This window comes from Phyllostomus hastatus, unplaced genomic scaffold (genome assembly GCF_019186645.2).
Source record: "Phyllostomus hastatus isolate PE091 unplaced genomic scaffold, TTU_PhHast_1.1 phas_contig_80, whole genome shotgun sequence".
In the NCBI taxonomy this organism is placed as follows: Eukaryota; Metazoa; Chordata; class Mammalia; order Chiroptera; family Phyllostomidae; genus Phyllostomus; species Phyllostomus hastatus.
The window spans coordinates 10,339,045-10,364,109 of NW_025333960.1; the positions used below are offsets into that span (position 1 = coordinate 10,339,045).

A 25,065-nucleotide genomic window follows, 5' to 3' on the forward strand; every position below is an offset into this window, starting at 1 on the left:
ACTCATTTTATGATAGTGAGGGCAATCCATTTTTTAATGATTGCCTGGCAAAACTGGTGCTAGCTCAGACATATATGGGCTCAGACTTGCTGGAGGGTCACAGATTATCTTCAAGGTCGACACCTAACTCTACACAGTGCCAGGGGCCAGTCCTGAAATATAAAGGTTTTAAAGGGGAGGATTTATGTAAGAAAGACACTGTCCCTTAAGTACCTCTGTTGGGAAAAACATGTCAGAAGTTCCGGATAAGAAAGGACCTGTAACAAGCAGAACTTCAATCAGTAAAAGAAATATGCCTAAAAAAACTTGAAAGCTAGGGAATCAAAACTGTTAATAATACGTTTATAGCTTGTAGGCCTGAAACAGAGCTCTGGAAATATGTAGAGAACTGCAGCAGAGAAAGAAGTGGAATTAGCCTACATTTCTTTACCTTATAAAGATTAGTCTATAATTTTTCTGAGTCTCAGTTGCATTACTTTCCAAAATAAGCTCATGGAACAACCTAAACACTTATGAAATTTTGGTGTGAGTTAAGCTTTATTTTTTCCACCAAAATGTTGGAAAAAGGGTATGTTCCTTAACTTCATACATACAAAACAACTGGAGTAGTAGAAGTTTTATGGAAAGCAGTTCTGTGTTTATTACCTAGCTTTAATCATGCTTATACTACATGCAACAAAACTATGACATCAACGATCCTTTGGAAACCTGAATTTCCGTCATGCCCTTGTAATTATGTTAGAAATCTTGACAATGGCTTGCTTTTGTTGCAGGACAAAAGTTTGTCTTCTGGAGTTTTCTGACCACTCACCTTCAATCTGGAGTAATTTACTGGACTCTTTTCCTAGATGAGTTTATACAGATGGCCTTTAAGGGGAGTATGGACAAGCTACTTTCTCTTGGTATAAAGAAGCACACAGCTCAACTCCATGACTCTAAGACATTTGGATTTTTAAAAACTTCCCTAAATTATTCAGTGCATTTGACTTGCAGATGTGCCACTGCTTCGTATAAATACTTTGCTTTGAAACAAGGATCTAAAGGAATGCAATCAGCCCTGCTCCAGTTGTATGCACACAAAAAGCTATTAGAACAGCATCCCCCCAAACAGTGTTCAGTGGTTTCAATTTATAACATTGGCAGACAAACTCGTGTATTGCTAACTGTCCGCAAACTAGATCCTACAAGGTGAAAAATAAACCTCTCTCACCGTCAAGTCACAACACCTTTTTAGCTTAATTTGGATTACTGTGAATCCATCTTTATGGATTTTGTTGGAAATTCTGTTTGATGTCATTGCCATGGCAAATCCAGCAAATTTCATTTCTATATAACATTAGGCTAGAAAAGAGCACACCAACAGACAAACACACAATGGAAACATGCAGTGGAGTTGTGCTTATGCATGGGTATAAATGTGCAGAGAGAAGAGGCCAAGCACATCACTTCATTTAATGTGGGCACAGGTCTGTACCAAGAATCTGAAACATTTTAAACAAGTCTTAAGCAAAGGAGGAAATGTAGAGGGGAAAGGAAAAGCTGAGAAAAAATGAGCAGGAAATGGGCAAGATGACTCATCTATACTTGAACATCTGACCTGTCAGTTGGTCGTCGCCTGCGGCAGGGGCGATGCGAATGTAAGGTGTTGTAAGCTGAGTCACGATTATCGCAGCTATGGCAAAGGAAGATTCCCAGGTCAGCATGCATGAGGGAAGAAAAAGCCAGACTGAAGCTAGGCTAGCAAGAAGAATCTCGGTCAGTATATCACATTGTCTCAACTTTGTTCCAACAACAACAAAAAGAGAAGGAAAAAAAAAACCATAGCAAGGTGTTGAATTTTCTGAATTCTTTTTCCTTAAACAAGCTTTAGTCAGGCAGTTAGATTTCTAACTATGACACAGTTGTAAGCTTTAGCTGATTCTGGCTGGATCAACTGAAGAAAAAAGTGAAAACAAACACATTAGTCCTAGATAAGGCTCTAGACTGAACAATGTTTCCAGTAGCTATTGAGTATGATGTATAAAGATTCACTGCTAATTCTGATGATCAAAACTATAGGCTTTTAAAATTTATTCGGTTAGTTCAAATTCTGCTGCTCAAGTCACAATATTTTCTCTTCTTGCTAAAATTGTCTTTGTGAAGAACATTATCTTTTTTCACTAAAAATTTTTTATGTAGAGAAACCTCTCTGATAACTAAATTTCATGTAGAACATTTCTATTAGGAACCTCATTTTGTCTCATTAAGGGAATGAAAAAATGCATCTCAAAGCGTTGGTGAGAAAAATAAAAACTAACCACTGCCTTTGCTACAGTTGTCATGGTTAACATGTGGTGACAGACATAATTTAGATTCCTGAAGTGGACCAGCAGGGCTTCTCGTTTGCCTGTAGAGCTCAGTGGTTGTGTTTAAATGGTTAACATTTATGACACACAGATATTTAAAAAAATAGAAAATTAAAACATCAGTTCTAACATGATACAGCTGGGAAATGATGCAAAGAAAAATACTGAAAAATTAAGGACAGGCTTACATGAAAGATTACTAATTTACATGGAACAGCCTGGGTGCTATTAGAAATGTGGCAGCGAGTAAGGAAAATAGATCATCTACCATCTGCAGACAATTAAACCCAAAACTGCTGCTGCATAATATTTTGAAATATCCCCCTGTACCGTTCAAACAGTGCTGCTCCTTGTAACTAGACAACTGCAACAACTGTGTTTAAAAGTGGTATAATTGTCTTTCCCACATTATTAATGAAAACTTCCTAGTCTTGCTAAGTGAGATAAATAAGCTAACAGTTGGGTCAGAAAACAGAGAACTCCCAGAGTATTACAAAGATAATTTTCTTGATATGATATGGTATACAATTTTGCATGCTGATATAATAAATTGTGAACAGTAAAATGCTATTTCTCAGACTCATTACAAAGTTGGTACCAATTTCAAGTTTATACATGCATACAACGTTTGCTTGGTCATAGACTATTCAGCCAACATTCCTGTATGTTTTTTGTTTTAGGAAAATTGTATCTATCCTACTTTTAAAAACATTATATTGTCTTACACAAAAACAGAGCAACTATACAATACTGAAAAATGTAAAACAATATGAACAAAATGCTACTTGAAAATGGCTAAGATGGGCAGACGTGTATTCACAACTAAAAGGGAGGCTAACTGAAATCTGAGGCTCAAAACTCCCATGAATAAAAGCACAGTACAGATATCAGGAAGGGTTTCCATATGATGTTTATATTTTGCATTGTAAGGTGTTCAATTGTGATTACTATTTGTAGTTACAAGGAAAAAATGTGATTATGTTACAGATTACTTAAAAATAGCAGTCAGGTAGTCTATTGCCTGCTTTTGCAAATAAAGTTTTATTGGAACAGTTGTGCTTGTTTGTTTACACAGTGTCGATGGCTACTGCCACACAGCAATAGCAGAGCTGAGTAGTCATGAAAGAGACCATCTGGCTCACAAAGTCTAAAATATTTACAATGTTTACAATGTGCCTTTTACATAAAAATTATTTGCTGTCCTCTGCCTTAAAATATCAGTAGAAATGCATTAAAGAGAAATCACTAAATTTGGTAAAATAAAGTAAAAAATTCCAATCCTATGCTTTATCAACTTCGGGTCTCCCTTAGGAACAAAGGTATGCGTGGAAGAGTAATAAATGCATTCTGTGTACCAGACTTCCCAGGTGCCACCTGAGTTGCATGGAGTGGGATCTTCCAGAATTTGATGAACTAGTATTTGTTCAACTAAGTTTTACATGTGGTGTTCTTTTAAAAATGAATTTGGGTCAAATACATTTGGGCAATATGTAGGGCTGAAAAAGTTAAAAAAGGTCTTTTTTTTTTTTTTTTTTTTACTTAGGAGCTTCCCAGGGGCCCTAATGCACTATGACATACATTATAAAGACTATTTCAGATCAAGTAAAGAAAATATTGTTGCTATAAAATGCTGAATGACAAATCTATATCATAGGTGTTTCCATTTCTAAATCCATAGCTCAATGATGGCAGAGTAGCATATGTGAGTGGTCTCACTATATAATTTGTTTTGTCCTGCATTGAACATGAAAAACTAAAAGGAATCCTTAGTTAGTTTTATGTCAAGACATTCTTTTCAGTTGTTTTGTCAGAGTACTTTCATTCTGTAGCATTGTATCCTAGAAAGGATGTTATTTTTTAAAAAAACAAAATGGTGAACAGAAAAGAAGTTAGAGAAATTTCTCATAGAGCATGGTGATTAAAAAAAGAAACACTAAAATTTCTGAATATAGTTAGAAACTGTATCAGAGCAATGGGAATCCTTCAAAGTTTCCTGAAAATCTTCCAGTAAAGCATATGCACGTTCCGGTGCAAATGTAAGTTAAATAAAATACTAAATGTAAAAACGGTGAAATTTTGTACAGAAAATTCACCTTAAATATGCTGTTAGAATAATTAATTGTTTTTTGTTTAAGGTTTATGGTCTAACTACTATAACCCATTCAAAATGAATTTAGTTCATTTTGAACTAAAAATACAGTTTTCGTTTTGATTTCTAGCTACAATGATATGAGCCAAATTTTAGCAAGGAAAGGAACAGATTATATGATTCTAATCCCCATACATTAAAAACAAGTAAACAAACAAAACCCCCAAAAATCCTGAAAATCTTTATGGCCTAAAAACCTCCAAATTTAAAAGGTGATATATTTATGTATCTGTACTTGGAAATTTTATAGAACACACTGTGACTAACATTAATTTTTAAAGTAAATGTATAATAAGAAAACTCCCAAATGGCTATATTGTCAAGGAGAAACACAGCTGGCATCATGGTACAGAAAATATTATGATTATTGAAAAGTAAACATTTTAAACTGATTGTTATATTATTTAGAATGAATATATCTCATTTAATAAACAACATGGATTTTTAAGTGGACCCTGTCAGTTTAGAACTGATCAACAACAAGGTACTCCAAAACTAGCATAAAAAGCATTTCAACCCTACCAGTTACCATAAGGCAGCCCTGTCAGAGTTAAAGAAAACACATGTACTAATTGCCAAGACACAGTCGGACCAAATGTCTTGAAAAGAATCCAACTATAAAAATGTGAATGTAATTAAAAATAAAAAAAATTAGGAGAATTTAAGAATAGCTAGAAGTTACTATTTACTCTACTGTAGAGATAACAAAGAACCCTATGATTGGGAGGGTGACAGCCGAACATCACATCTGTGGCTATTGAATGGTGTCTTCATCTTTTACCTCAGGAGACAGAATTCTGTCCTGAGCTTGCCTACGTAAACAATAAAAATACTGCGACATACATCTATGAGGAAACTAGGTGTATAAAGTAAGGAGGACACATAAAAATACAGGTGATCCCCCACACTAACGATATGAAATGACATACCTTAGTTTTTTTCTGTGTCTATTTTTATGAGGCTTTATATTTGAGATGATTAGTGTCAAAATATACCCTTGGAATATGATTAAATAAGCAAAACATTAAATTTATAAATAATATGAAGTATATCTTTAAGAGACATACTTGGAATTACAAATTACTTCCTCATGAACAAAAATACCCACCTCCAAACATTTTATATAAAGATACTTGTCCACAGTTGTTTCATGAGAACATTGAAATCTTTATAAATTCAAAACACTGCTTAGGAAAATGGTTCAGTATCTGGAAATTCAATTAAGCCACTGCACTGTCAGCAATATGTGGCAAAAAAGTCAGGATGTTTGAACTCCTTTAAATTTCAGACCTCTGTACTATATGGCACCAATCAAGTTATCAGACCTGACTATTTCTCTGTTAAGATTAAGTAGTCAAGACAGAAACATTTCCCCCACTGCAGAAAGAAAGCTTAGTGTGAGTGAGGAAAAGTGTCGAGATTCTAAAGGTGGTAAAACATCCAACTGTGCTGCGAAGGGCGGTCGCTGCTTCTACACATGCAGAAACTAACAAAACAAAATAGTACGGAACAGTGTAGTTTCCTCCTGTATTAGGATTTTATGAATAGAAATTACCATGCCATGTAATGAATATTAAAATTTGTTCCCCTCTTATCCCTAAAGAGGTTATTTGGATAGAGTTTGTTGCTGTGTAAATGTTTGCAAATGACTCAGAAAATATGAGTGGGGAATAGTCAATCAGGTCATCTGATTGCTTAATCATCCTTTGGTGAATTAAAAAACAAATTACAATATTGATTAAATCTAGCTGCTGGAAGAAAATGATCCAAATCACTATCTAATTCATTCTATTGTGAAAACAGCAAACGTCAGATTTCCATATTTACTAGTGTGTTATTTATATTGTATAATTATTTGAGTATGTAAATGAACATGCTGACAGATATTTCACTGTTTTCAGAATAAACTGGGCAGTGACTTAATTCTAATGAAGAGGAAAACAGACACCTACACTGTGCAGTACTGTAACTGGAGAGAGCTTCCGCTGGGTGACAGCCATGAGTGACATACCCCAGGGAGGAATCTGAGCGCTCGAGGTCAAGCCTGGGCTCGCTGATTAGTAGCTGAGGGATCTTGGTAAGCCAGTCTGTCTCCTAAAATATGATTTTCCTCATCTTAAGAATAACAATAGCAATACCTGTCTCCTTTCTCACAGTAATGTCAAAGAAATAAATGAGAACACATGTATGAAAGTGATTTTCAGCTGTGATGTTAAACATAAGGCATTATAAATTAGGCACTCGGAACTGGATTTGCTTTTGAGACTTCAACAATATGCAGAATTCAATAAAGCAATCTGAGCAGGGGTGATGACCTGGAGGTCTAAGGACATCAATATCTCATTCAAGGGCCTCATAATACTGTAGTAATTAATAGTTGATAGCATATTACAGTTTACAAAACTCATCAATATCTTTAATTTCATTTATTATTAATTTATCCCTATAGATAAAAGCACTAATCAAGTATAATATATGAAAACTGAGTGTTTTAAAATCAACATAAGTTGATTCTTGGAAATAAAATTATGAGCCCATGAGAACAAAATACAAATGAGGTGAGTACCTCACACAATGACTGGCACATAACATGAAACCAAGAAATATTTGTCAAGCAATTTGAATACAAAGTTCATGTATCTTCATAAATAAGAATTCAATGAGAATTTTGAAAATGCAGATGGTCATCCATGATATATTCAAATCTTGTTGCCTGACAGTTAAATAATGAAAGCAAGGTATTTTTATTCAACAGATCCCATCAAGAGACTATTGCCTCTGACCTGATCAAATCTAGTGCCACAGACCCCATGATGCCTTTTTACCATAGCATCTAAATTAAATCACACAGAACTTGCTCAGTGTGCACACATGGTTACTCCCGTGTTTGAAGGAGGGTATTTAACTACAAGTGTTAATTTATAATGCCTTGTTTCAGTGCGGTATTTTACACTTCTGAAGACTTTCTCTCACACACTTCCACACGTGAGGATTGGAATCACACTGCAAGGCTGACAGGATGACATGACAGCTCGGCATGTACAGCGCACTTTCTTGTTTAGGGGCCACTGTGTGGTGAGCCGAAGGTGGTTTGCCCAGCCATTTCTACAGCTCACTCTCGAGCACATATTTTCGGGATTTGAACCAGGCCTGGGAAACAGGTTCCACAACAACATCACCTGATTACTGGGTTCAGAGACACACACACTGTCAGTTAAAAAACAAAACAAAACATGTGGACCATAGAACTACTTTGTATGTGAACACTCACTAGATACAGTAGTGCTGTGTGGTGCTATGGTTTAAAAAAATCTGTACTGAGATCACATAAAGTTTTATTTTAAAAGAATTTTAAAAAAGATAACCATTGAAAACTGCTTGGAACAGAGTAATATGACTTATTTTTAAAAGTATGTCAATGTTAATGTTAACTGCTGTTAGCTGCCATTAGATCCTGAGGCACATACATGCACACACATACACACTCACATCAACAAAGTTAATATTTCAACAAGTTTAAAATACCCTCTAAAGTCTTAAAGGACAAATTAGGAGAACATCCCACAGTTTCAACCTACCTTTTGTGGCCACTCGAACACAGTCTATTTTGGTTTCCTGTGTCAAATAAAGAGGGGGAAAATCACTATTCATGTTTTATTTAAAACAAAAGTATCTGCAGTTCTGTTTAAATACTGATAAGGGAAGGTCGCATTGCTCCAAATGTGGCATTAATCACAGGATGGCTACTCCTTGAACTAAGCTCAGATGCACCTTCCGGCTCCCGTACCGGTGGTGGTGGGCATTTCTGGAGCAGATTAGGAGTGAGGAGCTAAACAGAGAATGTGCCTGCACAGGTAGCAAGTAAGGGTCGGTAGAAGGAGGCCAGGGGCCACTTGGCAGACACATTTTGTTCCAGATTTCCTCCCTTTTCACTGGGAAAAGTTAAGTTACTGATGACACTCAGACCCATGCCATGAAGGAGGCAAACCACTGCTGTACCCAGAAAACCTGCCCTTCTAAGGATATGATGCTATCTTAGAGTTCTGGTTGGTCTGAACAGAAGAGGGGAAAAAAAATTTAGGAATGACTCAATAGTTTTTATTTTGTTACTATCTCATCTTTCTAAAGCTGTTTTCTCTTTGAAAAAAAAAAAGACAGCTAATTTAGCCACAGTTATAGGAAGCATAAACTCTGTGGAAACAAAGAAATGGGACAGAATATGCTGAAAAGACAGATGTTGTGAATCTCGCAGTATTTTAAATGAGCTGAATGTATGTGTTGTTGCTATACTGTTTTCCTGTAAAACGGTAAGCTAAGCAGAATAAGTAGCCAACTTTTGGTAACAATTAAAAACTGAAAATAAAAACCATCATATTAACAATATATTCTTTCTACCAAAACAAATATGAATATATTAGTTTCTTTCCATAAATTCCTCTAGGTGTATATAATTTTAAAAAGAGAAAAAAATACCACACTGTTTCAAGTAAAAAACACACAAAAGCATGACTGTTTCTTACTACTTTCTCATTTAATCTATATTCCCATTAATAACTCTAAATAGCCCAAGTACATAGCCATCTATATGACTTACCCCATTGGCTCTACTAGCAGCTTGAAAGTAAATTCTGTAGCTTTTATGAGGGAGAAGGGGAGAGTTCCAGTATCCACTGTATGTCTTGTTATCACCGATAGTAAAAGGCTGAGCAGCTTGAAGGCTGTTTGCTGGGAATTCGGCAGCAAAGTAGTACTGTGAGTTCAGGATGGAAGCATTCTGGAAATGTATTGGCACTGGGTAGCACTTCAAGATTTCTGTTGTCTTTTTTGTTCTTCGAGGACTTTCTTCCTCAACAACTATTTGGTAGACACTAGAAAAAAAGAATTACCAGTGATATTTTATGGTAACTGAGCTGATGCCCTTTGCCTCTAATTGCATGGACACAAAGGATATCCAAAACAAAGAATACACTGGATTAGTCAATAATAAGTGTTTAGTGACTCATGCGACACTTGCTCAATGAGAAAGGAACCTGTCACAGATCTCTCTCATCCCCCCAAAAACAATTTTTTGAGGAAATAATATTCACATAATTACAAAAGTTTTATATAACAATCTCTGCTGTTTATGGGAGCAAGACACTAAAATAATATTTTTCTCAAATGAAATTAAAGATGAATTTGTAGACAACAGTTTACCTAATAAATAAAATTATACTAATTATAAGGTTATTTTTAAAAGGCAATGTATTATTTTCTTCTATGACATTTGTATGAATGTATATAAAGCTTTAACAAGTCACAAAATACAATGAGTAATGACTCATGTTAACTAAGACTTGACTTCAATTTTTTTGATAAAATGAATTTTATTTTATTTTTTATTATTGTTTATGCTGTTACAGTTGTCCCATTTTTTTTTCTCCCTTTGCCCCCTTCCACCCAGTCCTCTTCTCTTCCATAGTCAATCCCCACACTATTGTCAATGTCCATGGGTCATTCTTACATGTTCTTTGACTATTATTCTCTTCATCCTCTTTCAAACAGTTCTCAATTCCCTCCTCCCCTCTTACCACTGTCAGTCTGTTCCATGATTCTATGCCTCTCGATTGATTTTGCTCATTTTTTTGTTTTGTTGATTAAGTTCCCCTTATAGGTGGGATCATATGGTATTTTTCTTTCACCAACTGCCTTATTTCACTTAGCATAATAGTCTCCAGTTTCAACCATGCTGTTGCAAAAGGTAGGAATTCCTTCTTTTTCCTGCCATGTAGTACTCCATAACTATAGCAGAGAGAAGGAAGGAGCTTATACCCTTTTGTGACAGCATGGATGGAACTGGAGAGCATTATGCTAAGTAAAAGAAGCTAGACGGTGAGGGACAAATACCATAAGATCTCACCTTTAACTGGAACATAATCAACAGAAGAAAAAAGCAAACAAAATATAACCAGAGTCATTGAAATTAAGAACAATCAAACAATAGCCAGAAGGAAGGAGGGAGGGGACAGTGGGGAGAAGGATTTTCAGGAACTACTATAAAGGATACATGGGCAAAACCAAGGGGGAGGGTGGAAGCAAGGGAGGGAGGTGGGTTTGGAGGGAGTAGGGGGAAGGGGGGGAGAAAATACAAACAACTGTAATTGAACAAGAATAAAATAATTTCAATTTAGAATAATTTAGAATTCCATTGTGTAAATGTATCACAGTTTTTTGACCCACTCATTTGCTGATGGGCACTTAAGTTGCTTCCAGCACTTGGCTATAGTAAATTGTGCTGCTCTGAACATTGGGGTGCATTGGTTCTTTTGGATTGGTGTTTCAGGGTTCTTAGGGTATAATTCCAGCAATGGAATTGCTGGGTCAAAAGGCAAATCCATTTTTAGTTTTCTGAGGAAATTCCATACTGTTTTCCATAGTGGTTGTACTAGTCTGCAATCCCACCAACAGTGTACTAGGGTTCCCTTTTCTCCACATCCTCTCAAACACTTGTTTGTTGATTTTTTATGATGGCCATTCTGACTGGTGTGAGGTGGTATCTCACTGTAGTTTTAATTTGCACCTCTCTGATGGCTAGTGATGCTGAGCATCTTTTCATATGTCTCTGGGCCCTCTGTATGTCCTCCTTGGAGAAGTGTCTGTTCAAGTCTTTTGCCCATTTTTTAATTGGGTTTTTTGTCTTCCTGGAGTGAAGTCATGTCATATATTTTGGAGATCAAACCCTTGTCTGAGGTATCATTGGAAAATATGTTTTCCCAAGTAGTTGGTTCTCTTTTCATTTTAATGCTGTTTTCTTTAGCCATGCAGAAGCTTTTTGATTTGATGAGGTCCCATTTGTTTATTCTTTCCTTTATGCCCCTTGCTTTACAGGACATTTCCATAAAGATGTTGCTGTGTGGAATGTCTGAGATTTTCCTGCCGATGTTTTCCTCTAGGACTTTTATGGCGTTACAACTTATATTTAAGTCTTTTATCCACCTTGAATTTATTTTTGTGTATGGCATAAGTTGGTGATAGAGTTTCATTTTCTTGTATGTAGCTGTCCATATCTCCCAACACCATTTGTTGAAGAGGCTATTTTTACTCCATTTTATGCTTCTTCCCCCTCTGTCAAATATTAATTGACTATAGAGACTTGGGTTTATTTGTGGGCTCTCTGTTCTGTTCCATTGGTCTGTCTGTATGTTTTTAGGCCAGTACCAGGCTGTTTTGATTACAGTGGTCTTGTAATACAATTTGATATTGGGTAATGTGATCCCTCCTGCTTTGTTCTTGTTTCTTAAAACTGCTGCAGCTATTGGGCATCGTATATGGTTCCATATAAATTTCTGAAATGTTTGTTCTATATCTGTGAAATATGTCATGAGTACTTTAATAGGGATTGCATTGAATCTATAAATTGCTTTGGGTAGTATGGACATTTTGATGATGTTAATTCTTCCAATCCATGAACATGGTACATACATCCATTGGTTTGTGTCTTCCTTGATTTCTTTATTCAGCTTTGTATAGTTTTCTGAGTATAGGTCTCTTACTTCCTTGGTTAGGTTTATTCCTAGGTACTGTCTTTTTCTTGTTGCTATATCAAATGGGATTTTTTTTTCCTGATTCTTGTTTCTGATGTTTCATTGTTGGTGTACAAAAATGCCTTTGATTTCTGGGTACTTACTTTGTATCCAGTTGTTTTGCCAAATTCATTTATTAGATTGAGTAGTTTTTTGGTAGAATCTATAGGATTTTATATGTATACTATCATGTCATCTGCAAACAATGACAGTTTTGTTTCCTCCTTTCAATTTGGATGCCTTTTATTTCTTTTTCTTGTCCGATTGCTGTGCTTTGCCCATTATTTAATTGGATTGTTTGTCTTCCTGGTGTTGTTTGAGTTCTTTATATATTTTGGAGATCAAACCCTTGTCCCATCTATCATTTGCAAATATGTTTTGCCACACACTTGGTTATCTTTTCATTTTGATAATGCTTTCTTTAGCCATGCAGAAGCTTTTTAATTTGATGTATTCCCATTTGTTTACTTCTTTCCTTTATTTTCCTTGTCCTAGGAGATATATCTCTAAAAATATTGCTATGTGGGATATCTGAAATTTTAGTGCCTATGTTTTCTGCTAAGACTTTTATAGTATTATGACTTATATTTAAGTCTTTTATCCACTTTGAGTTTCTTCTGGTGTATGGTATAAGTGGATGTTTTAGTTTCATTGTTTTGCATGTGCCAGTGCAGTTCTACCAACACCATTTATTGAAAAGGCTATTTTTACTCCATTGTATGCTCATTCCCCTTTTGTTAAATATTAATTGACCTTAGAGACATGGATTTATTTCTGGGCTCTCTATTCTGTCCCATTGATCTATGAGTCTGTTCTTATGCCAGTATCAAACTGTTTTGATTACAGTGACCCCATAGTATAGTTTGATATCATGAATTCGTTCTTCTTTCTCAAGATTGCTGAAGCTATTTGGGGTCTTTTTTGGTTCCATATAAATTTTTTGCAGTATTTGTTTTAGATCTGTGATATCTACCATTAGTATTTTAATAGGAATTACATTTAATTCATAGATTGCTTTGGGTAGTATGGACATTTTATTGATATTAATTCTCCCAATACATGAACATGGTATATTTGATATTTTCTTATACTCCTTTCCACTTCACCATATTCAGGCAGTGGAAAGAGATAGCATAAGAAAAGCAGAGAAACAAGGTTGGAATTTTGTTCAAAAGCTAAGGCCTTGAAGCTATTGAAAATTTCTAGGAGTAAATCTGGAACAATTCTAATTAAATTACATATAAAGGTAAGACTGGGAAATGATCATCCTTCAAAGATGCTGCAGGGAATGATGTCCCTATAGAGTGGATCTCCCACCTTCCCTCCCGCTCCTCCAATGTCTTTGAATTCTGAAGTAACCTGAGGAGAGTAAAAGGAACGTTAAAGGGACAGACTTTTTTTTTATTAAGATATATGCATTTGCTAGTGTGGTGACTATTTGTGTAGTTTTGTTAAAAAAATAGTTTCTAATATTGAGAAAAACTAAACCTTGATGACAGCTTTCAAAAACTGAATCCAGATTAGATTGAAAGTCCTGGCAAGGAAATGTATCTTTTTCTTACCATGTCAAAAAAGCACTGTTTCTCCTCTGAACAATGCTGTAATTCTAGAGTTGCTCAGTATTAAGTATTATGCCTGCCAGCCTGGGGAAGGCCTGGAGAAGTCCCTCTTAGGGCTTCCATCCATGTGTACTCTGAATTTGCACTCAGTGAAATCAGCTATTTCTAAAACTACAACCACTTAGTGCATTAGTGTAATGTAATACAGCTGCTGTTCAGTTTGTATTGATAATTCTGTCTAAACAAAAATCAATTGTTGTAGAACACTGAAATGACTGCTCAGCAGACAGGTAGTTCAGCAGGTTTATGGTGTAATGATAAAGAGAGCTCTGAGCAGTGATGTAAACTTAAAAAAAAAAAAGAAATACAACCTTACTTCCTAACACCAGAGATTTATGGTTATGTGAAAGGCTCTACCAAATCTGGTAGAGTTCTTAGTGTATGATAGAGCCAACATGAAAGGAAGATGATGGAGTAACATGGACATTGATTTCTAGCTCCCTTCTTCCTGACTTCTTACAGTGACAGTCAGGTGTAGCTATTTTAAAATATATCTGCAATATTCTTTGAAATTTCTCCCCTTAAGGATGAGGTTGGCCTACCTTAATAACTACATTCAGCCAACAAAATGTAATGGAGGAACAATGTGTAAATCTCAAGGGTTTGGTCACAGAAGGCCATGCATCTTCAGCCTGGTTCCCCAGGGAAGCTAGCTAGGGAAAAAAAAGCCTGAACCGGCCATGCTAGAGAGCCCACATGCATACATTCTTCTTGGTAGTCCTGAATAGCTCCCAGCCAACAGCCAACATCACTGACCAGGCATGCACAGGTGCCATCTTGGAAGGCTACACAGCTGAGCCTTCAGGTGATGGCAGCCATTGAAGACGCCAGGCAGAAACTTCCCAGCCAATCCTTTGCTGGCCCACAAAATCACGACAAAATAGAAAGGTTGTTTTAAGCTGCTAAATTATGGATATGCAGTAAATATTAACAAAGTATTGGGTCATAGAAGAGCATGAATACAGGGTCATGGTCAAAGCAAAAGACCATAGTACTACCACAGATGAGAGTTGACCCATGAAGACTTTTAATCAGTATGCCAGTGAACACAAACAACACTGAAGAAGTGTGACTGTTCTCTTGAAATGCCTTTAATTGGCGTGGGAGGCAGTGGGCGTGTACATCAATCTAGGCTCTAATCCTAATCCTTCAAAAAACAGAGGTTCTAAATGAATTTCTTTATTTTTTTCCTTTGAAATGAGAGAATTAGATAGATCTCTTCAGCACATTTTATATTTTTATTCATAGTTTTATTTAGCATGTAAGAACTACTATCACAAAAGAGATACAGCAAAGGAATAAACTGCCTTGCAAAGGGACTCTCCATTAAATGAAATAATTTTTAACATTAGCTTCCTCCTATCAGTCAGCTTTTTAAATTTATTTGCTATATGACATGATTTATGAAATTTCACTTTAAAAACAACATTTAGAAAATCCATAAACTAGACAAAGTGGAAATACATGGGAAAAATTGCAGGAATTACTATATATAGGAAAGCTAGGCCAGGTGCACATGCAGGTTTTATTTTTCCATTTTGCTGATGAGAAAACTGAGGTTCAGAGGTGATATGCTCATTCTATCTGGGGGACAAAGTTAATTAAGTAGCAGATGGCATCTCGACCATTAGCAAGACAGCACTATCATCACACGTTAAAAATTCCTGGTTAAGACATTCACGTGAAATGTCTGCACCATAGGCATCTTTACTTGCTAATGCAAATACAACCAACACACGAACAGGTCTCCATCTACTTCCCCATAATCAATTTATTTTGAGTATTGTGTAAAGATTCTTTCTCATTTATTGCATCGCAAGAGCTACAAATGGTAATTATATCTTTGACTTAAATTCTTTCTCCCATCTGTATTCATGTGCCATTAATGATTTCCAGTTAGGAAACTCCTGGATTCTGCTGTGACATTAGAAACTGGCTAGTGTCCTCTCCAACTCCTGATCCCTCCCAGAAGCCTCCTTACCAGTGGCATGGAGGACCCTGATCACCCACTTCTCAACCTGAAGGTGCTCCCTCTTGATTCTAACTCTGCTAGATAAAAGGTTAGTACAGCCACTTCTGGACTGTCCAACTACCAAGATCTTGGATTCGCTTACTAAAAACATCTTTTCCTTTATTACTTCACCTTGGCCTGGACTCTAGCTTGTTATTTAAATGCTGTCTCCCCAACACACCAAAATCTTTTGTCACTCTCAGCAGAAGACCTTACCTCATAAAAAAGGCTGAGACCCTCTCTCGGGGGCTTACAATCTGTTACCCACTTTTGATGTACTTTTGTTCTGCTCCAAACTCACAAAAATATGTGTTCTGTAAAGAGGAGGGCTATGATTTAGTAATTTCTTATGTTATGACACTTAGAATGAAGTGGCCATGAAGTACATATTTTTGAAAGCATAATATAATCCAGAAGTAATTTCTATTCTCTACATATTATATGTAGTAGTGGGGAGGAAATATACTAGTATTCACAAGTATATTTTGCTTTACTAAAATTTAACACTAAGTTTATTTCATATTCATTTCCTGAATACCTAATAACTAACAGAGGAAGAAATTACCATGAAAAAAGTTTTTGTGGTAAGAGGATGCTGGCATAGTTGTAAATTTATCCTAGATAACCTACAATTAGATAATGAACCTTGAGACCAATTAAAGCTGTGTATCTGCATTCTCCACTCTCTTTGCTCAACTCCATCTCTTACTTTCCATCCTGCTTTCCCCAGCTTCGCTGTTATGTGTGTCATGTTGTGTGTCCATTTACTAATTTATTACCTAAATATTTTTTGCGTACCTGTTATGTGCCAGGCACTGTCCTACTTTAACTAGAGCAATATGATATTTGACATTCTCTAATGAGAGAAAATTTTGTTTTGTAATTTAAATACCATTTGACTATGGATGAAAAATTAATTTTTCTAAACACCAGTTTCATGAGGATTAGATGAATATTTGAGAATTAAATGATCCTGCAGTGGGCCTCCATTTTAGCCAGCTGATATGTTATACTATATACTCTATTCCAGATACATTACTTTTTAAATGGCCACCATCTACTCATCCTCAGATATATTAAAGGAAAATCTAAGCTGACTAGAGCAATTTCAAACTCAAAATGTCTTTTCATCTTTGCTCCATGAGACAAATTAGATTTGCAAGCATCCAGACCTCAAATCTATTTGCTCTTTAATAATTTAAGCACTGAAAGGTCAAGCAGTTCTTTTCTATTCCCCTTTATCAAAGTCCAAGGTGCTAATGAAAAATAGCTAAATTCTACCTGCTGACCAATTGCTATACACTGCTGTCTTCTCAATGGAAATTAACACATTATTGGCACCTAGGTCAATGGTACCTTACCAGAACTATTATAGACATGTTTTTCATTTGTTCAAATAACATCATTTCACTAATGAATTTCATATTATCTTCCCAACCACAACTGTCATCTCAAAAGTAGCTTTGAAAATCTCACTGTTGGAATATTTTTTCTTAAAAATGATTTTTAAAAATCCTCAAGAATGGAAAATCAAGCAGACATTTCTACATTAGTGAGCTGAATTAAAATTCTATTATACTTTTAATGTATTATTTATTCTTCCATTGTTTATTAAAGTCACACCATTCTGAGCCTCGTTCCACTGTTCTGGAATTTAGAGCAACATAAAATCTTCCCAGGGCATTTGCAATAAGAAGGCACACTCCATAGTGAAGATGAATCTGCCAAAAATGTGACATCACTACATCATAACTTTCTTATGAAATGAAATTTAATTTAAAGTTTAATTTATGCCATGCTTTTCTCCAAAAATACTCTCAGGCTTTTTACATGGAGAAAAAGAAGCCTGCATTTATACAGAATAGCACATGAAGTATAACCTAGAAAAGAACGTCTTTCATGTACTTTGTTAAACTTGAAAGTTCAAATGTGATAAAATGTTTTGGTCTTTTCAAAGTTCGAAGACTTTGAGGTAAAGCCTGTGGCAGATTTGAAGCTAACTTTAACATTTTTGTCCTAGTTCATTTCCAAATTAAACCCTTAGTTGTACGTCCATTTTTTCTTATCTATTTATTCCACTTCTTATCAGCATAAACTATTGGATGGTTTCCCAACTGGATAGCAGAACAAGGAGAGGAATGAAAGAAAAGAATAATGATCATTTCACTGTTGCTTTTGCTAATCCTTTAACACTGGCACTTCTAATTATTTCAAATGCTTGGAATATTGTTTATTTCATGGTACTGAATAGTGACCATTATCTTGATTTGCAATTTTTGGTAGAAACCATGTATTCTAAATGTATAAAAACAGAGGTTAGTGTCAATATCTTAATTCTTGAAGATTAATATTCAGGGGCAAGAGAAAATGAAAGTATAAATTACATGAAAGCATGTAAAATACATATGCAATTAAAGTTTATTGCCATGGAACAATACAGAATTTATTTTCTTCTTGTTCTGTGTTCAGTCACATCCTTTTCCTAAACCTGTCAGCATTTACTGAAATGCCACCCTATTAGTACATAAAACCTGGACAACTGAACTAATTTTTAAAAGTTTTGTCACCAGTTTATAATTAGAAGAACAACAGTGTGGTGATTGTGTCATGGGGGAGGGAGTATAAGGGGACTAAACGGTAATGGAAAAATACAATAAAATTTTTGAAAAGGTTAGTTCAATATGTTCACACACTTCTCATTGCAACTAGGATTCCTTGGATCCTTCATGTAACACTGGCACTGACAGTTGCTGACCTAACACAGTCCTGCTCATTGAGTCATACACAAGGACTGATGACTAGTTTTAAACAGACCATGGGCACTGCACAGCATGCCCAGTATAAACAGGTCTGTGGGACTGCATATCCTATGTTTGCAACTGTAATTTCTCTTTGTCCTGCTTTGTTCTAACTAAGATTAGCCATTGATTGCTGAGGAATATTTGTAGGGCACCCCAAATATATTTTATGTTCTCTCAGCAATAATACATCACAAGGAGCTTGCCTAGCATCTGTAAATTACTACTGTTCTGTGTGTGTGTGTGCACATGCATGTGTGCATGTGAAGCATGCCTGAGAATGCAGGCCAACATCCTGCTGCTAGGCTAGTTGGTGTTAAAATCTGATACAATAAAGTATTAATTACAGCTGAAAGATTGGGTGAGAAATATGAATTCAATTACAGCTCTATTTTGTGAACAAAGGGCAGGAAGAAACAATCATTTACTTATGGAGGTTTGTGATAATAAAAGAACAAGGACATTAGACACAGGCTGAGAAACTCTGTAAAAGTCCACCTGCTATTAATCTTCACAACATGGACCAAATTTCTAGTAAATTAGTCCTAGATGAAACATCTTTAAGAGTGATTTCTTGACTTCCGGCCAAGATGGAGGCATAGGTAGACACACTGTGCCTCCTCGCACAACCAAATTAAGGACAACAAAATTTTAGAAATAAAAAAACCCCACCAGAACTGACAGAAAATTGAACTGTAGGGAAGTCTGACAACCAAGGAGTTAGACATATTTATCCAGTCTGGTAGGAGGGGTGGAGTTGGGCGACTGGGTGGAGTCAGGTGCTGGGTGAGAGGGAACGCAGCAAAAAAACAAACAAACAAACAAACAAACAAACAAACAAACAAACAAACAAACAAAATGGTGGCTTGCCCACCCTGCCCCGCAAGGCAGCGGCTGACAGACCCCGGGCGCAGGCGGCAGCTGTCAGACCCAGTGAGGCATGCAGGGCAGCTGGCTGACTGAGCGGTCCCACATTTGCACACAGACAAACCAGGCAAAACTGGGGAGGGAGACAAACCGCATAACCCAGGGCTCCAGTGCAGGGAAATAAAACCTGAAAACACCGATTGAAAACACCTGTGAGTGTTGAGGTGCTGGGCGAGACTCCCAGCCTCCCAGGAGAGTTCACTGGAGAGACCCACAGGGTCCCAGAACTTACACAAGCCCATCCACACGGGAATCAGCACCAGAAGGGCCCAATTTGCTTTTGGGAAGTGGCACAAGGAACTGAAATATGAGAGTGCAGAGCACGTGCCATTGTTGCCTCTCAGACCCCTCCCCCACAAACAGTATCACGGCCAAGTGACTGGGTTGCCCCACCCTGGTGAGAAACTAAGGCTCCACCCCTCATACAAAACAGGCATAACAGGACCAAAAAAAAATGGCTCAAATGGAAGAACAGATCAAAGCCCAAAAGCAAATACTTTTAAGCAATGAAGAGACAGCCAACCTATCAGACGCACAGTTCAAAGCACTGGTGATCAGGATGTTCACAGAATTAGTTGATTTTGGTCACAAATTAGATGAAAAAATGAAGGCTACACTAAGTGAAATGAAGGAAAATGCAAAGTGAACCAATAGTGATGGAAAGAAAACTGGGACTCAAATCAATGGAGTGGACCAGAAGGAAGAAAGAAACAACCAAATAGAAAAGAATGAAGAAATAAGAATTCAAAAAAATGAGGAGAGGTTTAGGAACCTCCAGGACACCCTTAAATGTTCCAACATCCAAATTATAGGGGTACCAGAAGGGAAAGAGGGAGAGCAACAAGTTATCTGAACAAATAATAAAGGAGAACTTCCTTAATCTGGCAAAGGAAATAGACTTCCAGGAAGTCCAGGGAGCTCAGAGAGTCCCAAAGAAGTTGGACCCAAGGAGGAACACACCAAAGCACATCATAATTACATTAGTCAAGATTAAAATGGAGAGAGTTCAAGAAGCAGCAAGAGATAAGGGGACAGTCACCTACAAAGGTATTCCCAGAAGACTGTCAGCTGATTTCTCAAGAGACCTTACAGGTAAGAAGGGGCTGGAAAGAAATATTCCATGTCATGAAAGGCAAACACCTACATCTAAGATTGCTCTATCCAGCAAAGTTTTCATTTAGAATGGAAGGGCAGATAAAGTGCTTCTCAGGTAAGGCCAAGTTAAAGGAGTTCATCATCACCAAGCCCTTATTTTATGAAATGTTACAGGGACTTATCTAAGAAAAAGAAGATAAAAAATATGAACAGTAAAATGACAGCAAACTCACAATTATTAACAACCACACCTAAAACAAAAACAAAAACAAACTAAGCAAACAACTAGAACAGGAGCAGAACCACAGAAATGGAGATCACATGGAGGGTTATCAACAGGGGAGTGGGAGGAGGAGAGAAGGGGAAAAGGTATGGAGAATAAATAGCATAGATGGTAGGTTGAAAATAGACAGGGGGACAGGAAGAATAGTATGGGAAATGTAGAAGCCAAAGAACTTATGACACATGGACATGAACTAAAGGCAGGGAATGTGGGTGGGAGGGGGTGTGCAGGGTGGAGGGGTATGAAGGGGGAAAAATAGGACAACTGTAATAGCATAATCAAGAAAATAAATAAAATAAAATAAATAAAATAAAAAATAAATAAAAAAGAAAAAAGAGTGATTTCTCCCCTTCTTAACAAATGAAGACATTTTTCTCTGCATATTTTATTTTACTCATTTATCATAACTTATTCATCACAATTTCATAACAAGCATGATTATAAAATTATAATTCAAGGTCAGCTACTATTATTAAAATATTTTCTGTTAAATAGCTCTTGTTATTGAAATAAAAAGAGAAATTGAATACTATGAAAGCCACATTAAGTATCTTAATTATTATATGTTTGTGTTATATTCAATTCAGAATCTTTCAGTTCCTACAGGTAGTGGTACTGCAGACAGGGTGAGCTAAAATACAAACGCCACCAACAAAGAGGCAGGTGCACCAGAGCAGGTGCCATGGACAGAACGCTGACCCAGGAGTCATGCACCACCGGCAACTGGTTCCAGCTTTGCCTCCAAATCATCAACTGACCTCTAAGGCCCTTTTCAGATCTAGTACTTTATAACCACTGGTATGAGATTAGGCAAGCTGTAAGATCAACAGATGAAAATTATTTCATTCATGTTTTCTCTATTATTCTATTCTACAGTAAGTATTTATCAGGTGTCAAGCCCTGTGCCAGTCTCAGGAGGAGAGTAAAAAGAAGAGTTAGGCCTAGATTATCCTTGTCCTTGAGGAGCCCAGCCTAAGGGAGTTAGAAACAGGTCATTCAAACAGAGAACTTCAATGATGGAGATCTGGTAAGGGATTGTACAAAGTGTAAGGGAACACAGGGGAGGAATGTCAATGTCTACTCAAAATCTCTTGTAGCATCTGCTTCTTTGAGGACATCTGTCCTGAACTTAGTGTCCATAGGACATTCCTCTGGCCAGTAACATCTGAAGGATGCTCCTGCACTGCCTACAGCCACCAATTGTCTCCTTAAATTAAAGACGTCTTTAGATTCCCAATGCAGCCTCTGCTGACTCCAATCAGTTGTGCAAACAAAACTCCACCCTAGTTCCCGCAAGTTTTTCCAGAGGACTCACTAAAATAGCTGAGCTTCTAAGAAGCCAGGAGGATACTTCATCAATAGAGAAGACTGAAGGTCATGGGCGGGGCCTCAGCTCAGGTACCTGAGGAAGTCTTGGCAGGTGGGCCAAGAGTCCACTCAGTGACTCTGAGAGGAACCCTAGACTTGCAAGGTTTTCCTCATGATTTCCCTACTGCCCCGCCCCTGGCAGAACTACAATGGAGGGCATGACAATGAGGGTGAGTTGTCTTGACTCCCACCACCGCCTATGAGCCTGAGGTGAGGAGCAAGAACAGAGGCCTTGATGTAGAGTCCTGGTCTCCATCCCCCTCTGTCTCTCGCCAAATCTGTCAGGTAAATTGAGAGCTATTCTTTCTACCTTCTGTGATCACTTCTCCATACAAAGATCCATAATTTCTCAATTGTAGCATTTCATTTGATACCCATTGTAATTATTAAGGTCAATTCAAAATATTGTAGATGTGTTTTGTTATTTTTTGGAAGTGGTGGAGGTGGTAGTGGTAGAATTTAGCCATTTCCTGCCTCCCCCACCCATGGGCAGCCTGGCTGCTCAGCTTTCTCCACAGACAGCTTGGCTGGCATCCCAAGTAGGGGTTTGTGCTCTCTGTGAACCTGCCCCGGAGGCCCTGGGAATGAACTGACACTCCAACCTTACGCATCGAATCCTTCAGAGGACACTAAGTTGAAAAAAACCTGTTGTTTTTTTTTTTTTTGAAAAATCAGGGCAGAAAAGATATGCACCATATTCTCATGCACAAAAGCAAGTTTGAAATAGAGTTTGAGGAATAGTTAAATTAAGTTTCATTGTATAAAAGCTCAAGTACATCTACCCTATTATTATTATCTTCCCCTGCCATTTTTAAAGCTTCTTTTGAAGGGTCTTGAAGAACAAACTTAGTTTCCAAAATGAAATTTCAAAGAGATGACTGACATTATCATCCTGGAAGTGACATTAATAAAAATGATCTTTGTTTCCTGGCAGTAAAGGAATCAGAGTATTATTTTTTAATGCAATAAAATTCACCTAAAATCAGGTGGGGGAAGAGTGGTAGTGGTGGTAATAAGAAATTGAGCACCGTTTGTTAATACACATTGCAGCAATTCAGCTACAATAAGTAATAAAAAACCCAAATCAATGTAGTAATGTAAAATTGAAGTCTCATGATGGAATGACATTTTGGTTTTTGTGATTATGTATACCCCAATAAAAAAGGAAAAATTTTAGGTTGGAAGTCAGATATTCAGAAATCCTTTCCTTAAACAATTTTAATCATGGGTTGAACCTTTCCTAATTGTCAAAGAACTGTGACAAAGGAATATTTAGCCTAAAAGATTTAAGAGGTTCCTACAGTTTGCATTCCTTCAAAAAGAGGGGAAAATTAAAAAGCTATTAAAAAGCATTTTAAAACAACTTGTTTTATCTTTCTTGACTGTCTGGAGACTGTTAAAAAGGGTGAAGCAAAACAGAACGTACATATAAAAAACAACAACAAAAAGACTGACTAATTTTAAAAACAATCCAATACACTAAAACAACTTTGTTTAATCCAAGTTCTTCAAGTACTCAAAATTTCACTCCTAAACATTAAGCAGACTCTGTAATGGAGTTGGACTACCAAAGAAAGTCTTAGTTTAAAAGTATTAATGAAGAAATAAGAAATAAACAATAACAAGAAAAAAATCTTCTCTAACTTCTAAGAACTAAGTAACGGGAATAAATCCCAATAATCTAAAAACAAAGGTGTAAACTGTTTTCCCAACACTAGAAGAGGCAATAAAGAAAGGATACTGATTTTCAGAATGGCCTATACCTGCAAAGAAAGGTGTAACTACCTTGGTTCCAAAGGGTCTGCAGCAGAGACATCTAAGGGCTGGGGGAGTGCGGGGGTGCCCCAGGAGGGCACCACCTAGTGTTGCACAGGAGAGCACAGTGGAGGGGTCAGAGCAGGTGTGTCTGTTTACTTACCAGACCTCAGCTCACTCCTCTGTGCACAGGGATCCTGGCATCTGACTAGGGGTCAAGTCTGCATGGCTACAAACCATTTCATAAAAAAACAAGCATGGGCCTGCCGGGCACATTATAGCTACTCAATCTAAGAAACAACAATTATTTTTTTTTATTATCATAGTTATTATTCCTCTGCACAAACTGCTCAGAAGATCATAACTGAGGTTCAGAAATACTGTAGTAGGATGTGGAAAATTTCTGCAGACATGGATGGAAGAAAAGAAACACCATGATATTACGTGTCATTGCCATCACCACAGGTCGGGATAATGTCAACAATAAATAAGAAAGGTTTTCCTACACTGGGTAGATAATGCCTGTGTTGGATGCTGTCCTGAGAGAGAGCTTTGCTTATACCTCATTGATTCTCCTGGCCACGCTCTGAGGTCGACATTAGTGTTACGCACATCTAATTGATTAGGAGAATGAGACTCAAAGAGTTACAAAACTTGTACAAGGTTACAGAGCGAGTAAGGGCCAGGATTTAAACCCAAGATTAACAAACTCCACATTGTGGCTGGTTGCATTTTTATGGCCTTAATATCTCTGTACCTTTCCAGAATAGAGCTATTATTTGTAATTACCCCAACCAACAATGGCTTCTCACCTCCAAGCTCTTCTGATGGAACAAAAGATCTTCTAAAACTTTGATGGTTTTACAGAATAAATATACAATATTAGTACCAAACACACCTTTCTTATAGCTTCCACAAAATTATTGTGAAAATGAGTTACTACTTAAGTGATGATCACAGCATATTGGCATAAGTTCAAGGGCAGTAATGATTAGACATTTTAAGCACATTACAAAAAGTGAGGAACAAAGGGAACAAAGACTGAATAGCAATCTGGTCAACATGTTTTGTTAAGCAAATTCCAGTATTAGTTTTGCCCTTTTTTTTTAAACACTTTAGTTTACAAAGAAATTTCACTTGCGCCAGTCTTCCT

General features: G+C 36.8%; 1 protein-coding gene across 3 annotated transcripts in view; it reads right to left on the reverse strand.

The window, feature by feature from the left end:
* PTPRM (protein tyrosine phosphatase receptor type M) overlaps positions 1–25,065 on the reverse strand; it is an 811,120-nt gene that overhangs the window by 264,403 nt on the left and 521,652 nt on the right. For all 3 annotated transcript variants that reach the window (XM_045849822.1, XM_045849820.1, XM_045849821.1), the window contains exons 12-13: positions 9,089–9,362; positions 8,073–8,109 (exon numbers count right to left, since the gene is read on the reverse strand). In XM_045849822.1, coding sequence (XP_045705778.1) covers positions 8,073–8,109; positions 9,089–9,362 — 311 coding nt within the window. The remainder of the gene's footprint in view (positions 1–8,072; positions 8,110–9,088; positions 9,363–25,065) is intronic.